Source organism: Cervus canadensis, chromosome 8 (genome assembly GCF_019320065.1).
Source record: "Cervus canadensis isolate Bull #8, Minnesota chromosome 8, ASM1932006v1, whole genome shotgun sequence".
In the NCBI taxonomy this organism is placed as follows: domain Eukaryota; kingdom Metazoa; phylum Chordata; class Mammalia; order Artiodactyla; family Cervidae; genus Cervus; species Cervus canadensis.
In genome coordinates, this window is record NC_057393.1 from 25,007,574 (window position 1) to 25,026,816 (window position 19,243).

Here is a 19,243-nt window from a genome sequence, read left to right on the forward strand (position 1 = left end):
TTCTTTATCCATTCATCTGCTGATGGATATTTAGGTTGCTTCTATGTCCTGGCTGTTATAAATACTGCTGCAGTGAACACGGATGCCTGTGTTCTGCGGTGACCTAGACGGGTAGGCGGGAGGGCCAGGAGGGAGGGGATAGATATAGATACAGACACACATAGCTAATTTATTCTGTTGTACAACATTGTAAAGCAACTATACTCCAATTTTTTAAAAAATTAAAAAATAAAAAGGATATATATCTTGTTGGTTTCCTCTCCTCTTTTCATTTCTCTTGCTGAAATCTTTCAGGTCCGAGGTGGAGACCCACCTCTATCACTTACTGGGAGCTTGTGTCAGACTCGAAGGCCTTGGCATTATAGGACTTCTGCTCAAAAGCCCTGGCCACAATTATTTGGGATGGGAAACTTGGATCCTGATTCAACTGGGCCATCTAATGAAAGCTACCCATGGGGTCACAGAAAATGAATAGGTAGACTAAATTGAACTATTGTTCTCAATTCTTCTTACCCTCCTTAGATTGGAATTATATATCCACACCTTTTGTCATGTAATTCAGTAATACCTTGCACCAGTGTCTATTTCCCTAGCCCCTTAATATTGAACATGGCCGTATGGTTTTCTTTAATTAATAAAAGGTCAGTGACAGTAATAGAGGGGCCATTTTGAGCCAAGGCCTTAGAGGATAGAGTATGCCGCTGGTCTCACTTGAATTCTGTGATCAACCATGAAAATAACATACCCCGGGGGGCTGCTGGTCTCAGAATGATAAGCAGACTTGAACCAATGGAAGGGTGCATTCAGGAGAGCCTGGTCAACCCCAGGTGAGCTCAGCCAAATCACAGCCAACCCAAAGACTCACGAGCAAAACGTCAATATCTGTTCTTATATACTTGTCAGATTATTTTACCCATGGAGAATTATTGCAGCAATAGTTGAATGATACAAAAGATCAAGATAACTGCCCAAAGAGAGAACTCTCAGCCAGGTATATAGCTTTGATGTACAAAAATACATTTATTTTCAACAATTTCAAAACCACTGTCTTTTTTTTTACAGTAGAAATATTCAAATGGAACAATAAAACCAAGAACAGTATATGTACATATACTGTATATATAGATATGACTCATGCATTTGTATTCCAGTGTTTAGTACAAGTATTGCAATTGTCTGCCCCATTTAACCCTTGAAATGAAAAAGCAGGATCTTTAGAAATAGTCCTAATTCTATGCTGTAGCCAGTCCAGTTTCTCGAGGTCACATTCTCTCAGTGTCTCACAGAGAAGGTTGTGAACAATACCCCACAAAAATGGACAGGTACAAAATTTAGCCTCTCCTCCCATACATATATACAGTATACCTTTTCTTCAAAACAAGTGTGCTCAGGCTGAGTCCAAAATAAAACAGTGCTACAGCATGGCTTCAAGCAACCCTCCTAAAAAGAACTGACATGTGAAATGTGTGAAGGGGCTGGGGTGCGGGAGAAGAGAACACTGGCTTTGAAAGTTACTCGCCCCAGATGCAAGAACTATCTTAAGAGAACTGAAGGCAGACATTTGACTTTAAGGAAGTTGTGTATATCTGACAAGCAAGTAGCACAGCTTTGCTAAAATCAACTTTGACTAAGATCATTAAAGGCTAGACCCCTATTTGGCCTGCAGGGTTTGCATGGTCACATGAGTCCACTTGTGCTGGCTCCCTTCCCACCTCTAACTTCTCCCAGGCTGAGGCACTCACTGGGCTTAACCTAGTGCCCAAGAGACTTCTGAGTTAAGAATAGCCAGAGAATTCCCTCTAAGCATTATACAATTCCATGGAATCCAACCAGAAAACAGAATGCCATTTTTTTCAGATCCATTGCCTGGCTTTTCTAGAGAAAACCTCAGACTGATAACTATCCTCAACCTCATTCTCTGGAGGGGAAGCCTTGTTTGCCCATCTGGGTTTCAGTTTGAAGATTCTAGTGGACTTCACCTTGCAACTTCTTCCACATCACGGATGGGACCAAAAACTCATACGTTCTATGATGTCACTCTTGTTCCCCCTTTACCAGTTGTTTGTTTCAAAGAAGTACTCCCCCTCCCCACTTTATATACAGAAATAGAAACCAGTGATGGCAGGGACACAGAGATGCAAGAGTTAAGTGCGACAGACAACTGGGGAGCATCCAGAACCCAACGCATCAAGCAGGCCTGGGGGTGGGTCAGCTCCGGAAGGTGAGTGCATAAGCCAACAGACGCATCTTTCTTTTTTCAGTTTTCTTTTTTACTAAACATTAAATTATTTCTTAGGAAATAAAAAGCTATTTACATTGTAATTATATACAATAAGCCATCTGCAGCCTCGCAATGGACGTGCATGAGGCAGGGTCTCTTCTGACAGGTGTGCACTTTCTGCAGCCACACTCACTCCCCACCAACCTATCTCCTGCAGATCTAACTGGGAAATGGTTTATGTTTTAGGTGGGTGTGCTGGGAGGGAGGAGGTGGATACTGGTGGTTTGGTGTTGTACGGGGCAGGGGGAGGATGGGAGGTTAGTGGAAAACCAATCCAACTTAAAAAATAAAAAGACAGATCACAAGGGAAACAAGATTTCTTGCACTATAAATGGCAGAATGAAGTAAGAAAGCCATGGGAAGACGCATCCTTTGCCCTTAGCACAAAAACAGCCATTTATTCTTCGTGGCTCATAATCAGCTAAGTATGCTTTGCCTCCCCAAGCTAAGCATCTGCCTGCTATTCATGGGGCCCTTGGTAAACAATAGGTAAAAAAGACATTTTCATTTTTCCATAATAAGAGTAATAGGAATCATCAAAAATAAAAAGTCAGAAAGAGGGCTGACCACGTGGCTCGTTGGCATTAAACACTAGTGCAGTTGGGGATCTCCTTTGTGCTTTCACTGTGTGCAATGGTGGCGATGCCTCCTGCAGGGGAGAGAAGACAAGAGAAGGTTAGGATGTGCGTGTCACAGGAGGGGGGACCTTTGCTTCATTTATTGCTAAATACCAAGCCACCTTGATGTGTGTTTATCAAACAGGGCAGCTGGGTAGTCTATCCTATCAGTTCACTGCCTTATCTAGTCTATGTTTAATGTGTGCCCTCCCCCACACCAGCACACGAGGTAGCATCAATATCTTGCCATCATTACTCTTCTGATCACAATGGTACTAGCCAACAGGAACTGAACACTTCTTATGTGGCAGGCATTGTGCTAATGACATATGCCACTTTATGATCACAACAGTCTTACAAGGCAGGTAATGTTATTCCCATTTCACAAATGAGGAATATGAGGCACAGAGAGATCACAGAGCTAGCAGATTGGCAGAGCAAGAAAATGAATCCAGGGTTCTCTGATGGCAGAGTCCCTATTTGTGTGATTATTAGGATGCATAATGTTTTTGCCTTAAAGGAAAATAAAACAGTCCAGTAGTAATGGATAGTTGGCCTCAGCCCTTTCCCACTCAGACTCCAGCACTTTGGATCTTGATCGACTTTTAAGAGATAAAGTTCTGCCAATTTCATGTGGTCAGAGGAGGCAGACACTTTAAAACCTGATTATGTCAGGTTTTATGTCACTGAGGCAACTGTTTGTTTTCCCCACCCTCCAGATTAGCCCTACCTGAAAGACAGGCCACATGGGCTGGCTGACTCTGTCTGGAGGACAGAGGAATCAGGAGTTTGGGGATTCCAGCACACATACCTATGACCCGGGTGTCCAGCTCTTTGTCCAGCAGTTCCTCGGGCTCGGTGAAGTCACTGAGCGTGATCTTGGGGGCGTTTTCACTTTGGCTCACTGACCCAATCATCTCCTGCTCCTTGTCGTGTTGGACTTGAGCATAGATGTTAATCCAGGGTATTTTCCTACATGGGGGCAGGAGCAAAATCAGATTACAATCACAGGGCATGCCACACTGAGGCAATTGGAAATCCTGGGTGATAAGGGGAGGAGGAAGCTAAACAGGATCAAAGTCAGGGAAAAGGGGCTGGCCACCCAGATACTGTCCTCACGAGGTCAGCGAACACAAGGAGGGACCCAGATGCCCAGGGGAGTTGTAACCACAGAACTCCCCAAGGAATTCACCTTTTTCTGGGGCAAAACCAGCAAGTGTAAAGAGAAGGGCAATGCTATTGACCAGCTGTGCATTAAAACCCTTAAAATATTTACCAGTTATTACATTTATAAAGGAGCTGAACTTTGAGACTATGAGGTGGCATCATAGCGAAAAGACAGCTTTTTCTAAGTTTACATCAGTTTAATTAACTCACATTGGTTTCCTTTATAAATAGGAGAGGAGATAAAAGACTTATAGCCACTGCTACCATTTTCAGAACACCATCCATGGACCAAGTATCTTAAATACTTCCATAGTCAGTTTCCTCATCTGTTCAACAGGAATAACAATAGCTTTCTCTTAGGATTGTGGAGAGGACTAAGGTAAGGATTGCTGTTCTCTGTTCAGTCACTAAGTTGTATCCAACTCTTTGCAACCCTATGGACTGTAGCACGCCAGGGTTCCCTGTCCTTCACTATCTCCCAGAGTTTACTCAAACTCATGTCCATTGAGTCAGTGATGTTATATAAGGCAACGACTAAGAGAAGTAACTTCCTTCAAAGACACCAAAGTAGTAGGTTTGTAAACAAGGCAGGCAGGCTCGAGGTTGAAGAAGCAGGCAGGTTAAGACTGAAATCTTACAGGAGTACTCATCTCCTGACTCATCTCTGTTATTTCCTGACCCACTGTGCACCAGCTTCTATAGCTTCCTTTGATTTCTTCTAATTCCACATTCCTTAAACTTCCATGTGCTTGCACCTCACCAGGTTCCTATTAAAATGCATTTGTTGCTCTAGAGTTCTGAACAGGATGGGTTGAAATTCTACATTTCAGCCTAGTTCCCAGCTGGTGCTGATGCTACTAGTCTGAAACCCAGTCTTTGAGTTTCAAGATTCTAATACATCAGGCTCGTCCCCACCTTGGGGACCTTGAATAAACTGTTCCCTCTGTAACACACCGTCTACTCTTTTTGTGATAGTGTCTGTCTTGCCCTTCAGAATTTGGCTTATAGGCCACTCTGAGAGGCCTCTCCTGACCACCCAAACTCTCCCACCATAAATGTGTAATAACAGGATAGTGTCTATGAAAGAAATGAACAGGGTGTTGGTTTAGGGTGATGGAATAGGCCATGTGTGCGGACTTGTTTTCTGTCTTTCTCTCCCACTAAAGCCCCATGTCTGCAAGGTCAACATTTTCCATTTTCAATGCTATACACTTAACATAGTGGTTGGTATGTGGCTTATATTCAGTAAGTATTTGTTGAATAAATAGATAAATAACCTCAAAGCCAATGCTCTATTTTCATTTATTATGTCCTCAAACAAGAAGACCACACTTCTATCTTAGAATTTTACAGGTAGAAGAGCCCTGTCTTACCTCATTAAATGGTGGGGAAATTGGCCTGAAGTTCAGACATTTCATTAAGTTGATTACTGGAATAGATGTTATTAAAACTCAAGACATATGACACCCATCCCAATCCAGAACATTCTGTGAAAGTGTGAAGCAGAATCACTCTGTTGCCCTAGTACCAACCAGTTGTATTTTTAAGCATCTACATTCCCTTCCCTGCTTCAACCCCACAATGAGGTAGAACCTGGGGCATTTAATAAGATCTTCTGTAGCTAATTTGGAAAGACCTCAAAATATGTTTGAAACATGGACAGTTTCTACCTTTCATGGACATCCAATTTTCATGTTTTTAATGGCTGCTTTCCATACATTAAGGGAGATGTCCCTTGACTCCTACTGGTCTAAACTAGCTTAATATAATTTACAAGAACCTTAAATGAATAGATTATGTGTGAGGCAGCAAACCACAGGCTCTCTAAATGTGAGTAATTAAAATTTCATGCTAGCCCTTACTTTCTTCTTATCTAAATAGAAAGGCAGCCTAACGACTTCAATTTCTTCTAATCATAAAAGTACACATTACTCATGAATGTTGGGATCAACTGTAATATTTATTAGGTGCCAGGGGCAGTCAAACCTCTCCTGATCACACAAGTCTGGGTGCTTCAGAGCTTCAGCCAGAGATCACTGTCTCCCCCTTCCTGCTTTTTAATGATTGATACCTGTAAGAATTTGGATACACTTGCCCTTATAAAGATTGTTCACTGTATTTGCATCTCTGAAAATGCACTTTTTCCCAATATTTTTAATAGATGGTTGGAAGAGAATGAGTTTTATGTCACAATTGGCACCATTTTTTTTTTCAAATTGCTATTCATTTTTTAACACATTCACCTGTAAGACTTTTGAGACTATAAGTCAAGACTAAACCCCACTTTGCAGAAAAGAAAGGTGGGAAATGAAGTTTAGAGGGACATCCTGGGCTATACATTCATATAAGTTTTAATAAGAGGCTGTTAATAAGAGGAGTAAGATGGATCAATCCAAGTCATCTATATAAATATCACCTTTACTTGTTTGTTCCAACTATGATTAAGTGTTAGAAGCTTGTGAGAATAATTTAGAAGAAGCAAAGTAGACTTCACACTATCAAGAAAGCCTTACTGGAGAAAAAAGACTAGAAAATACAACAACTCAGAAGTTTTCTTGGACAATAAGAAAAAAAAACAAATCTACAGTCTAGAAAGAAGGTGTTATTAGGCAGAACTTTCAGAAAATAAAAGCCATCACAAAATGATTTTTTATTATATTGCCTAAGATATCAGAAAATAGCAGTCACTATCCAAGAATAAGATCAAATATAGGCCCTTAACAGAGGAAGGAGAAAAGAGTTACTATGATCTCCAAGATTCCTTTAAATAATTCTATTCCCCTTCTATTAAGTGACCACTTGGGATGCTGAGATTATAGACAATGCCTGGCACAGAGCAGGCACTCAATAAATGTTTGCTGAATGAATTACTGGCTTAATGAGTTAATGTCGGAGATGGCAGAGAGAAAGTTTGGGGTCTGAAAACAGAGCCTAGTGAGTGATCTGGAAACAGAAAAAGAATGACACTTCCCCTAGCCTATGCTTTCCAAGTGTTTGCTAGTCAGCTGTAGCTATTTAAGTTTAAATTAATTAAAGTTAAATGAAATAGAAAATTCAGTTTTTTCACCATAGCGGTGGCTACTGTATTGGGCAGCAGAGATCATGAAGAATTTTCATCTTTGCAGAAAGTTCTATTGGACAGAAATGAAAAAAGCAAAGGAGACTCTGGGAACCATGGATAAGAACCTGACCTTACTTGCCGGCAGGCCAGGTAACCTCCATATAGCCATCACTGGAGTTCCAGGTGGGTAGTGAGAGGGACAAGAGAACAAAGAAATAAAGGGAGATCCAGGGAGATCCAACAGGACCTCAGCCACAGGCTTGGGCACTGGAAGAAAGGCTTCCAGAAAAAGTGACTGGAAAAGAAAAGTTAACTGATGATTGATTACTCTTAACTGACTCAAATTGTTTATCCAGTTTAACTAATATTTGTTTCCTGTATCCTAATTCACTGTCAGGGACACAGAAAGGGTTGGCTGGTATTTAAGAAAGGGTTGGCTGGTATTTAATTATTCTACAGAGGTAGAATAATTTAGAGATGCCATTACCTGGCATAGATTCAAGTATTAAAGTCTGCACATTAAGAGGTAGCTACATGAATAAGTTGACTGTCTAGGGAGTTTAGCAATGTTTACAAGAGAAGAGAAAGTTTTCTTAAGTCACAGGATACCTCTGGCCTTAATTTAGAGACACCTGACACAAATACCTCTTTGCAGGACTTCTACTGACCCCTGTCCTCAGCAAACATGGAGTTCTAGGAGCAAGAAGGTGACAGATTTGGTTTAGCTGATCTTCAAGCCTCAGCAACAACCAGGCGTCCCCAAAACCAAACCCTTGAATGAATGAAAATGTGCTTTGCATGTAACTAAACCCACTCCATAAGTGGGTATTGCTCTGAACAGGTCATTTCTATTAATATATTGAATCTTTGCTAATTGGATAGGAAGGATTGTCCCAAGAATTCTTCAAAGGGAACATGGAAGGTGAGTTGACACATCATGATTCAAGAGGACATGAACTCAAGTATTGGTCGATATACTGAGAAGGAAGGTAAACCCCCTTTGTCCTTCTAGTGGAGAGTGTTGAAGGATTTCTGCTCTTTGGCTAGTGCTTAGATGTATACTGAGTAAAACTTTTTTTTTTTTTTTCTCTTAAGCCTGAGAAATCCACTAGCAGGGAGCTGACAGGTGCTGGGGAAGGGGAGGTAGAGGGAAGCATGTTTACCATGGATCTCTTCCAAAATCTAAAAGCATTACCTTTGGAGTTTAGAAAAATGCCAAAGTTATACTTTCAAAATTCAACTGACAATAAATGATGATACTTTTACTTTACACAGACTTCTGTGAAGCATCTTTCTGTGCCACTGATACATATGGGCCTGCTATGTGCCCGTTTGTGACATAGGAGGCACCTTCCGGAGGCATGCTGTTATTCATAATAGTTTAGCTTTCATGACTTTTTTTATTATGTACTAGGAATACATGCACATGGGTTTGGGTAGACTCCAGGAGTTGGTGATGGACAGGGAGGCCTGGTGTGCTGCGAATCATGGGGTCGCAAAGAGTCAGACACGACTGAGCGACTGAACTGAACTGGATGTAGATATCTTTACCTTGAAAACATGTAGCAAACCTATAAAGTATAATTGCTTTTCCATTTTACACGTGAGGAAATGAAGGCTTAGTTAGGCAGATTCAATTGCCTAAGGCTGCAAGCACTAAAAGTTAAAACTGAGTCTGTTTGATTTTTGAGTTCATGCTCTTAACCAATATATGCTTGGTAGATGCATTAAATAATGGTACAGAATTATTGATTTCAATTTCATGTTTTTAATGAGTATCCTATTATATCATCTCTCCTCTGGTCTTCAAAAATAAATTTTGAATACATGTGGGGTTTGGTTTTCCTGATCAATTTACCTTTAGAAACAGGAAAAATAGGGAGGAGGATTAAAAAATGTATACTTCTGCATGTAAATTTTTACGGAGATACTGGATAACCACTATACAAGTATTTATGTGTATGTGTGTAACCAGATTTCAGCTGTATTTTCTCTACTTAACATCTGAAGTGGTGCAGTGTAAACAATCCACCTACCAATGCAGGAGACACAAGAAACACGGGTTCGATCCTGGACCAGGAAGATGCCCAGGAGTATGGACGGAGGTTTGCAACACTGTACAGAAGACAGGGAGCAAGACCATCCCCAAGAAAATGAAATGCAAAAAAGCAAAATGGCTGTCTGAGGAGGTCTGACAAATAGCTGTGAAAAGAAGAGAAGCAAAAAGCAAAGGAGAAAGGAAAGATATACCCACTGAATGCAGAGTTCCAAAGAATAGCAAGGAGAGATAAGAAAGCCTTCCTCAGTGATCAGTGTGAAGAAATAGAGAAAAACAGAATGGGAAAGACTAGAGATATCTTCAAGAAAACTAGAGATACCCAGGGAATATTTCATGCAAAGATGGGCACAGTAAAGGACAGAAACGGTATGGACCTAACAGAAGCAGAAGATATTAAGAAGAGGTGGCAAGAATACACAGAAGAACTGTACAAAAAAAGATCTTCATGACCCAGATAACCACGATGGTGTGATCATGTACCTAGAGCCAGACATCCTGGAATGTGAAGTCAAGTGGGCCTTAGAAAACATCACTACGAACAAAGCTAGTGGAGATGATGGAATTGCAGTTGAACTATTTCAAATCCTAAAAGATGATGCTGTGAAAGTGCTGCACTCAATATGCCAGCAAATTTGGAAAACTCAGCAGTGGCCACAGGACTGGAAAAGGTCAATTTTCACTCTAATCCCTAAGAAAGGCAATGCCAAAGAATGTTCAAACTACCCTACAATCGCACTCATCTCACGTGCTAGTAAAGTAACGCTCAAAATTCTCTAAGCCAGGCTTCAACAATACATGAACCGTGAACTTCCAGATGTTCAACTTGGACTTAGAAAAGGCAGAGGAACCAGAGATCAAATTGCCAACATCTGCTGGATCATGAAAAAAAGCAAGAGAGTTCCAGAAAAACATCTATTTCTGCTTTATTGACTACATCAAAGCCTTTACTATGTGGATCACAATAAACTGTGGAAAATTCTTCAAGAGATGGGAATACCAGACCACCTGACCTGCCTCTTGAGAAATTTGTATGCAGGTCAGGAAGCAACAGTTAGAACTGGACATGGAACAACAGACTGGTTCCAAATCGGGAAAGGAATACATCAAGGCTGTATATTGTCACCCTGCTTATTTAACTTATATGCAGACTACATCATGAGAAACGCTGGACTGGATGAAGCACAAGCTGGAATCAAGATTGCCGGGAGAAATATCAATAACCTCAGATATGCAGATGACACCACCCTTATGGCAGAAAGTGAAGAAGAACTAAAGAGCCTCTTGATGAAAGGGAAAGGGGAGAGTAAAAAAGTTGGCTTAAAGCTCAACATTCAGAAAACTAAGATCATGGCATTGACCCCACAGCTTCATGGAAAACAGATGGGGAAACAACAGAAATAGTGGCTGACTTTATTTTTGGGGGCTCCAAAATCACTGCAGATGGTGACTGTAGCCATGAAATTAAAAGACACTTGCTCCTTGGAAGAAAAGTTATGACCAACCTAGACAGCATATTAAAAAGCAGAGATATTACTTTGCTAACAAAGGTCCATCTAATCAAGGCTATTGTTTTTCTAGTAGTCATGTACAGATGTGAGAGTTGGACTATAAAGAAAGCTGAGCACTGAAAAATTGATGCTTTTGAACTGTGGTGTTGGAGAAGACTCTTGAGAGTCCCTTGGACTGCAAGGAGATCCAACCAGTCCATCCTGAAGGAGATAAGTCCTGGGTGTTCATTGGAAGGACGGATGTTGAAGCTGAAATTCTAATACTTTGGCCACCTGATGAGAAGAGCTGACTCATTTGAAAAGACCCTGATGCTGGGAAAGATTGAAGGCGGGAGGAGAAGGGGATGACAGAGGATGAGATGGTTGGATGGCATCATTGACTCAATGGACATGAGTTTGGGTAAATTCCAGGAGTTGGTGATGGACAGGGAGGCCTGTCGTGCTTCATTCCATGGGGTTGCAACGAGTCAGATGCGACTGAGCGACTGAATGAACTGAACTGAGGAAATACAACCCACTCCCAATATTCTTGCCTGAAAAATTCCATGGATAGAGGAGTCTGGGGTAGCAAAGAGTCCCATACGGCTGAGCACACACACACGCATTTCTCTACTTAGTCACCCTAAATGAGTGGTAAGCTGTAGAAAAAGATCTCCTAAATATTTGAGACCCTGCTATAGAAACTTAAATGAGGTCTGAAAACCCCTCAAACTTCTCTTGACGAAAATAAACTGTTCATAGGCTACCCCTCGTTTTCCTAGTGTTGTGTTAGTCACTCAGTCGTGTCCAGCTGTTTGCGATCCCATGGACGATGCCTGCAAGTCTCCTCTGTCCATGGAATTCTCCAGGCAAGAATACTGAAGTGGGTTGCCATTCCCTTCTCCAAGGGATCTTTCCGACCCAGGGATCAAATCTAGGTCTCCCCCATTGCAGGCAGATTCTTTACCATCTAAGCCACTTCATTTTCCCAATTCAACATAATTATAAACTGGAGAGAGTTCATATTAAGTCCATTTACTCACTGATCCTAAAACATTCCTGTTCTTCTGCAATGCCAAATACAGCTTCAGGGAAAGTTAATATCACATATTTGGGATGAGTTTAGCAATGTAAATTACAGGAAGAATCAGCGCCCAAGAACCTAGTCCCATTGCCTAAAATCGAGTCATGGCAGCACATACCTTTTAAACTTGTAGATCAGAAACACAGCCAGGCCGACAAACACCACTGACAAGAGCATAAGCATGGCTGAGCTGCTGTGCCCAGCGCCAGAGTCCACCAGTGGAGCTAGGAGGAAAGAACAGACTTGCTCATTCTGAAGCTATCAGCTGGGGGAGTATCCATTGCAGAGTGAAGCCCGCGGCTCTCCAACCTTATATACAGCCTCCGATTGCCCTGCATGCTATCTGGGCAGAGGAAGCTTGGCTTCAAGGATGATGGCATCCTGATCACAGCTTCTTAGGGAAAGTAAACTTGCTCTGCCTGGGGAAACCTGCTGTTCCTGCTGCAAATTGTACTCAGCTAAGGGCAGCAGGAATAGGGTGTGAATGCTCCTTTTCTTAGACACCTCAGTGCTTGTCAGTGTGATTACAGGTGATAGAGGGGTTCCGTTTCTTCCTCTATTCTATTCTGGTAAAACATGGCTGGATGGGCACATGTGGAACCTCCACATCTAAAAAGCTTTCATTAATTAGAAACAGTTAGCAAATAGGCTTTTCCAGAGAGCCAAAAGTGGGTGTCCAATGGGACATGCCTTTTTAGAATTTCTTTCATAAATCAACCACCCAGAGCTAGTCCCTCTTTTCACTTAGATTTAAACATTATAAATTGAAGGGAGTTTTAAAGTTATTTGATCTGGTCTCCCAATCAAGATTCATTGAATCAGATAACTGTAGAAATTAAGGGAGACTGAGAACTACGTTATAGATAAGAAATGGTTATACATAAGAAACATAATAAAGTCAAGGCCCAAAGAAATTGTAGGTTTTCCTGAAGATCATCCAGGAATTCAACAGCAAAGCAACTTCTAAAGATGTTTTCTTGCCACCCTAACAGGAGGCCTCAAGAAAGATGTAATGAATCTTTCCTTGCCATCACTACACAAAGCCATTTATGAGCATTTATTGGAAAGAGTTTGGTAACCATCTCCTCCCTTTTATCTCCAGGATATCAGGTCTCCATACCCGTCTCCCCACCCCATACGCCTTCAGGCACTTACCTAAGGTCAGCTGTGTGACATACACAATGACCTGAACCCCTGGCTTCAGCTCAAACTGGACCAGGTTTTGGTTTAGAGCATTAAACAGAGTCTCTACGATCTGGAGGAAAAAGAGAGAGACAGAAGCTGCATGAGAAGAAATGTCATGTGATGCTGCCCCCTCATGGAGAAAGAAACGGGGGTCGACAGGCAAAACATAACCTATTCAACAAGAGGACAGGATATTGGAACATTTTTATCCATTTGGTTCTCCCAGCCCCTAGAGCCCTGTGAAGCCAAGGACGAGTTGGTATTATTTGCTATTGGAGAGGATAGTGAGACAGAGGTGTGTCCACAGTCACCTAGGGAATTTGAGTTGACAACAGACTTACATGCTTCATTCAACTCCCAGTTCAGTGTCTTTTCATCCAAGCCTGTATAACTTTCCATAGAGAGACGTGTTATGGGTCCCAATGAAAGAAAGTCAACCCACCATTCGTTCTTTAATGTGAACAAGCAACACACACAGGATGGAGGCCCCTGCCAGGATTAAAGCAGGCATGTACACCACAGCCCACTCCTCTGCTGTTTCTCTTTTAGAGACAATGGGAGGCAACCATCAAAGCAGAAGCTGCCTCCTTTTTATGGGATAATTTTTCCTCTTTACTTTTCCCCAGCAAGTCTCAGAACACATAACATCGATTTAATCACTGTGTAATTCCCACATGAAAGCTGAGGCAGGCTGAGGCTGTTGTCCCTAACTCTTATCTCGCTGTCCGTGCCTTAATATCACAGCTGCTATTCATCACCGTAATTACCTATTTATCTAAATGGATGGATATTGTAGCTTCCAAATATAGTTCACACATGCCACTTGCTATTTCAGAATAAAGAGGTCTTGTAAAAGTGATGTATGCATTGAGAAGCTGAATTTATATCTGGCCGATTTCAATATGCAGCCCTGTAATGCAAGGATCCACTTCGTTTCCAGAGAAACTGACCATGATGGCATCTGTGCTGCCCTTGGTGGCCTGCGCCCAACGTGGGATGGGGTGACAGCTAGGTGAGTAGCAGAGGGACTTGGGAGATGTCTGTACATTGATTAATTCAAAAGGGAGCAAATGTGTTTGATTCATGCTGGTTTTTAGCAGCTTCTTTCTCACTTATTTCTATTTCTAACTCATCACAAGAAGGCATGGGAAGGTAAAGCAAAGCCCAGTCAAGTAAGACCCCAGCAAGAGCAGGGAATAAGAGATGGAGACATGGGGACCACTGCTGCCTTCACTTCTAGGCTGGTAGGCAGATCATAAGAGCTATATGCCATTTGATAAAGACAGTAAATCATGATCCCTTTGGGGAACGCTGCTTCCTTAGTCAAAGCAAGATGAGGCAATCCATCTCTCTCCAAAAACACACATTTAAAAGCAGTTCATTTTCTTCCTAGAGGCAGAACTTCTATTGACCAGGATCTTTCAAGACAGGAAGCACATTTTTGAGAAATAGAGAGGGAAACTAAAATTCTTCTCTTCTTCCCCCACTCCCATCTCTTTTCACCAGGACAACTCATTAGCTGGGAGAAATGAGTAAGTTGCAAGAATGGCAACTGTTGGAATGAATGATTTCAGGAGTGCTTTTCTTTCCTGTATGGCTAAATGCGCCAGTGTTTGTGCATTTGTGTTTATTCTGGGTAAAGCCGATTGTTCTCCAAAGCCCTGGTGCCAGACAATGAGTGACAGGTTGGTGGACAAACAGGAAAGGGTTCAATCTACCTTTTGGGTTAGAAATACTTTGTGTTCCCTTAGAGGGTGAGGTGCAGGAGAGTGTCTTAGCCAAGTATTCTTTCACTTACTTGTTCCAGGTCCCCTTCATTGCCTTTCCTCCTCTCCGTCAAGTTCTTGGGGGGAAGGATGAAGAGCTCTGCAGAAGTGGGGAGGCCAGGGAACACGGCAACTAGGATCTGGTCTTCCGGGACACTGGTTACCTGCAAAGACGTTTTGACTGAAGAGTGGGGTCCTGGAGGATCCAGCCTTCCCCAAGTCAATAACAAGGATATTGACCATGCATTTCTAATACAGCATTTAAGGCACAGTTTCCAATATACATTCAGGCTTTCCTTTTGCTTTCCCTAGAACTGCTAGGCAGAGAATTAGTTTCTCTACCTCCTCTGCACTTACATACATCTTTCATGAAACTAAAATACTACTATGAATGATCTGCAAAATATTGTTTGCTGGCAACATCGGCAAAAACTCCTCCCATATTTTCCATTTTTCTACACTAAGAAGACTAGAGCGTCCAGCTAAAACATGAACAGACTGGCTGCAAATGAAGAATAAGAAGTTATAAACAAACATGGGAAAATGCAAATAAAAAAAAGAGCAAAGCTGTTCTTGTTTTCACTTACTAAAGCAGGATTTTTTATTAAGTTAAAATAGCTAATACTGGTGCAGCTTCAATTAAGAGGTTTCCTCAACTGTTGCTAGCAGCACTAAAAATTGATACACGTTGCCAATTTATTTTTCAAAAGGCTTACTGTAAAGTCATAAACATATTCAGACCCTGCATTCAGAAACTGTAACCTGGAGTGTTTGTCCTAAAGAAATAATCCAAAATATAGGAAAAGCCATTTGGAGGAAGAAACACTCATAACATTACTTATAATATCAAATAAATGGGAAATATTAAATAGTCAAAAAAGTTAAGTAAATAATGGTTATGCTACCATAAAGATGATAATTAGCACAGTGAGACAACATGGAAAAATGCTTAATGAGAGCTGTATTCTGATCTAGTTCTTTACATTTCCTTGGCTACAACTCTATAAAAATAAAAATGTATACACATGAAAAATAAAACAAGACACTAAAAGTTGAGTTAAGATGCTAAAATTTTAAATGAATTTTTCTATTCCTGAGGGTTTAGTAAAAGGATTATATTGCTTTTTGATAAAAACTAAATGTAAGCTTCCGTCTGAAGGTAAAATCCTCAGGAAAATAAAACTCTGAATTCTTCCCTGTAAAGAGTAGTCCTATTCTTTCCTATGTGTCTCCTGAAAGTCTTTTATCCAGAACAAACCTTTTGTCAATTCAAATATGATATGCACATATATAAATATAGTTTTGGATTTGGCAGAAATACTCATCTCCTCCTAGAAGTCTCCCCTGACTATCTCACCTTCAATGACCTGTTCCATGTCAGCCTCTTGCTCCTAGCACTTCAGATTTCCATGAGAGGACTTTAGATCATGCCCACAGTAAGGTATATCTCTCTGCTACAGTCTTTTCTCTAATAGGTTCTTACTGTATGTCTGCCCAGATATTCGGGGGCGGGGGTGGTCTCTATGGCCACCTCACTGTTCCAAATGATGCCTGACAGTGAGGAAAGAATAAATAGACACTGGCCTGAATATAAGTGGAGGAGCTGTCTCCCATTAGCTCAGCTCTGATTCGTATTTGGAACTAGAGACTGGTGTTAACTCTCAGGGATGTGATGAAGGAAAGAGAGAGTGCCAAACTGCAGAGAACTAGTGAGTGGCAGTCAGAAGCCTGGAAAGCCCCCCAAAGCGGGGAGCCATCTCCAGGGAGCTCGAGGAGGTTTTGCCAGATGCCTCAGTTCCCTGCTGGGAGGCAAGATGGATTTATTCTAACCAGGCAGGGAAAGTAATTCTCAGAGAACAGACTGAGGTCAGATAATCGCCCAATGGAGAAAATGGGATAAGCCCAAGAGTGTCCTGGCAGGTATGACCCTGTGTCCCAAGGAAGAGTGGTCGCAGGGTGCATCACTCAGGGAACATGGAAGGATCTAACTCCAATCATACAAATCCAGCACAATCCTAGATGTCCCATAGTCAAAGGCACACAAGATCAATTTCATTTTCATCCCTCTCGTTGAACAAGTTTTTATAAACAGATATAAGGTATAGTTCTTATAGACAGCTACTCACAGGAATGCTCTTATATCTTTTATCTATTCTTCCTCTCTGGCAGCTTCTTTTCCATGTCCTTCCCAGGATCTTTCTCCTTTGCATTGGAGGGCATCAGTATCCATCTCTGCCCTGCCCCCTCTCCTTCTCAGAGTGGCTGGGGGTTGGGGGCAGACTTAAAGACCTGCATGGCCTCAGTTCCAGCATCACTACCTCCTATAGAAACCTCACTTGATCTCCAATCCATATCTTTAACTCTCTTGGTTATCTTTACCCTGTTGTTTCTCAGATACTCCAAACTCATAAAAGACCAAATCATCATTGTTCCCCAAGTATGTTTCTTCTACACAGTTGCCATCTTGATCAATGGCAAGGAAAATCCTCTCCTTCCTACTCTTATAATCAGAAAGCTTCTCCTTCCCTCTCATTCACACTACATTTTATTAGTCACCAGTTCTATTGCTCAAAAGGTTAAGTTAGCCTTTGGATCTTTCCTTTTCAGGATTTTATTCTTATGTCTGGTTTAGACAAGTGCAGTAGTCTTTTCACAGGTCATCTCTTGTGAAATCATCCCCTCCCCTATTCACTTCCCACCTCTAGAGACCATCCTCTGTATTACCACAAGAATGGGTGTCTGAAATACAAAACCACTAATCCCATCACGATAAAACCTGAGACTGCAGCCACGTGGCAGAGCAGTTCTCCTGGGTTCCCTTACCCTTCTGCTCTCCACCCAGGCACCACTTCCCAGTAAAATCTCTTACTTTGTCAGCAAAATAAATAAATAAAATATTTTTTTAACCTAAATAATAAAGAAAGAACACATTTCACACTTCCCAGAGCCTATGTTAAACCCCTTTTAGCTGCTCAGACCCTTCACAAAATGATCGATCCATCCCAGCATAACATCAGTCACACCTGCCCTTATAACTTATAGATTGGCTAAAATAAACTGTCATTTATCAAATATGCTGTACTTGCCATAGACCATGGCTTTGCACATGCTTTCACTATACCTGAGCGACATCATCCTCTCTCGGTTAACTACCGTTTATCCTTTAAAACAGAGTTCAAGTATTCCCTCCAAAGACTATTCTACTAGTTCACAAGTATTGACCGAATCACAAATATGTGTCAAACCTGAACTTTTCTGGATAGAGTGAACTGTACTTTTCTCCATGCTCCTTTGAAATGCTGGCCATGCCTCTCTCATAGAACTAGTTGCACACTAGACTTAAATTTGAATCGACCATGTTTTATCCATCATTATATTCTAGCACCTAGGCCTGAGCAAATGGTTAACAAAACCATTTCAACTTGCTCTAAGGAAAATATGCTGTTGTTGCTCAGTTGCCAAGTCATGTCTGACTCTCTGTGACCCCACAGACTGCAGCATGCCAGGCTTGGTGCTAACTATAACCCTAGAGTCTGCTGGCATGCTCTATTTCCTAGCTTGTCACCTTCTGACTGCAACGTATGGCCAATGGAAATCTTGAGGTCTGACTGTCTGGTTAAAAAACAACAAAAGGGAGGGGATATATGTGTACCTATGGCTGACTCATGTTAAGGTTTGACAGAAAACAACAAAAGTCTGTAAAGCAATTATCCTTCAATTAAAAAACAAATAAATTTTTAAAAAACAGCAACAAAAACAACAAACAAACAAAAACTCTCTAAACTTTGGTGGGCCAAATGAGTGAATGACATTAGTATATACTTAAGCAGTGGTCCATCAATCATTTTATTAAAGGGGTCAATCTCCTATCTTAGAAAAATGTAGGAGAAAGATGGTGCCAATTTCCCATCTTGAAACATGGGATTGATTCTCTGTCTTTATCTCTCTCTTCTGAATCTCTCCATCTTTCTTTTCCATCCTTCATTTCCTCTATCCTTCTCTCTCTTTTTACAGGGCAATCATCTTTATTTAACTGTAGAATGGTGGTCAGAATCCATGAAAATGCCTCTAGGACCACACCATCTGGTTCTTTATTCATGAAGATTTAAGCAAAGATAAAGTCAACTTACTTTCACCAGAGCCCGCTTGATCACATTGGCAATATCTTGCCTCCACTCTGGAATGTCAGGATTGTGGTAATCCAGATTAGGAGAGAAAGACAAGAGCTGGGACTGGAAGTATTCTGCAAGGAGAGAACATGTGTGAGTGAGGCTGAGAGAGGATGTGATACGGTGGGGAGACCCCACTACCTTTGTGCTTCTGGAAAAGGGCTTCCATGTGGCCTCATCTCAATTCTGTCTTTTCAGCCTGTCTCTTGGCTTCTAAATGAAGTGGGATTTGGTGACTGGAAGTCACCTACTGGAAGTAGGTTTGTGCTCCTACCACTTTTTTTGTTTTTAAAATCTTAAGAATTTCTTCCTGTAAATAAACATCCAAAATGCAAGATAATTGTGAAACTCGAGGAAAAGGAGACTT

General features: G+C 41.4%; 1 protein-coding gene across 1 annotated transcript in view; it reads right to left on the reverse strand.

The window, feature by feature from the left end:
* Nucleotides 1-996: 996 nt before the first annotated feature.
* The window catches only part of SORCS3 (sortilin related VPS10 domain containing receptor 3), a 619,218-nt gene continuing 600,971 nt past the window's right edge, over nucleotides 997-19,243 (reverse strand). Inside the window, exons 22-27 of the mRNA XM_043477073.1 lie at nucleotides 18,838-18,950; nucleotides 14,740-14,871; nucleotides 12,912-13,011; nucleotides 11,875-11,980; nucleotides 3,710-3,870; nucleotides 997-2,930 (exon numbers count right to left, since the gene is read on the reverse strand). Coding sequence (XP_043333008.1) covers nucleotides 2,866-2,930; nucleotides 3,710-3,870; nucleotides 11,875-11,980; nucleotides 12,912-13,011; nucleotides 14,740-14,871; nucleotides 18,838-18,950 — 677 coding nt within the window. The 3' untranslated portion in view covers nucleotides 997-2,865. The remainder of the gene's footprint in view (nucleotides 2,931-3,709; nucleotides 3,871-11,874; nucleotides 11,981-12,911; nucleotides 13,012-14,739; nucleotides 14,872-18,837; nucleotides 18,951-19,243) is intronic.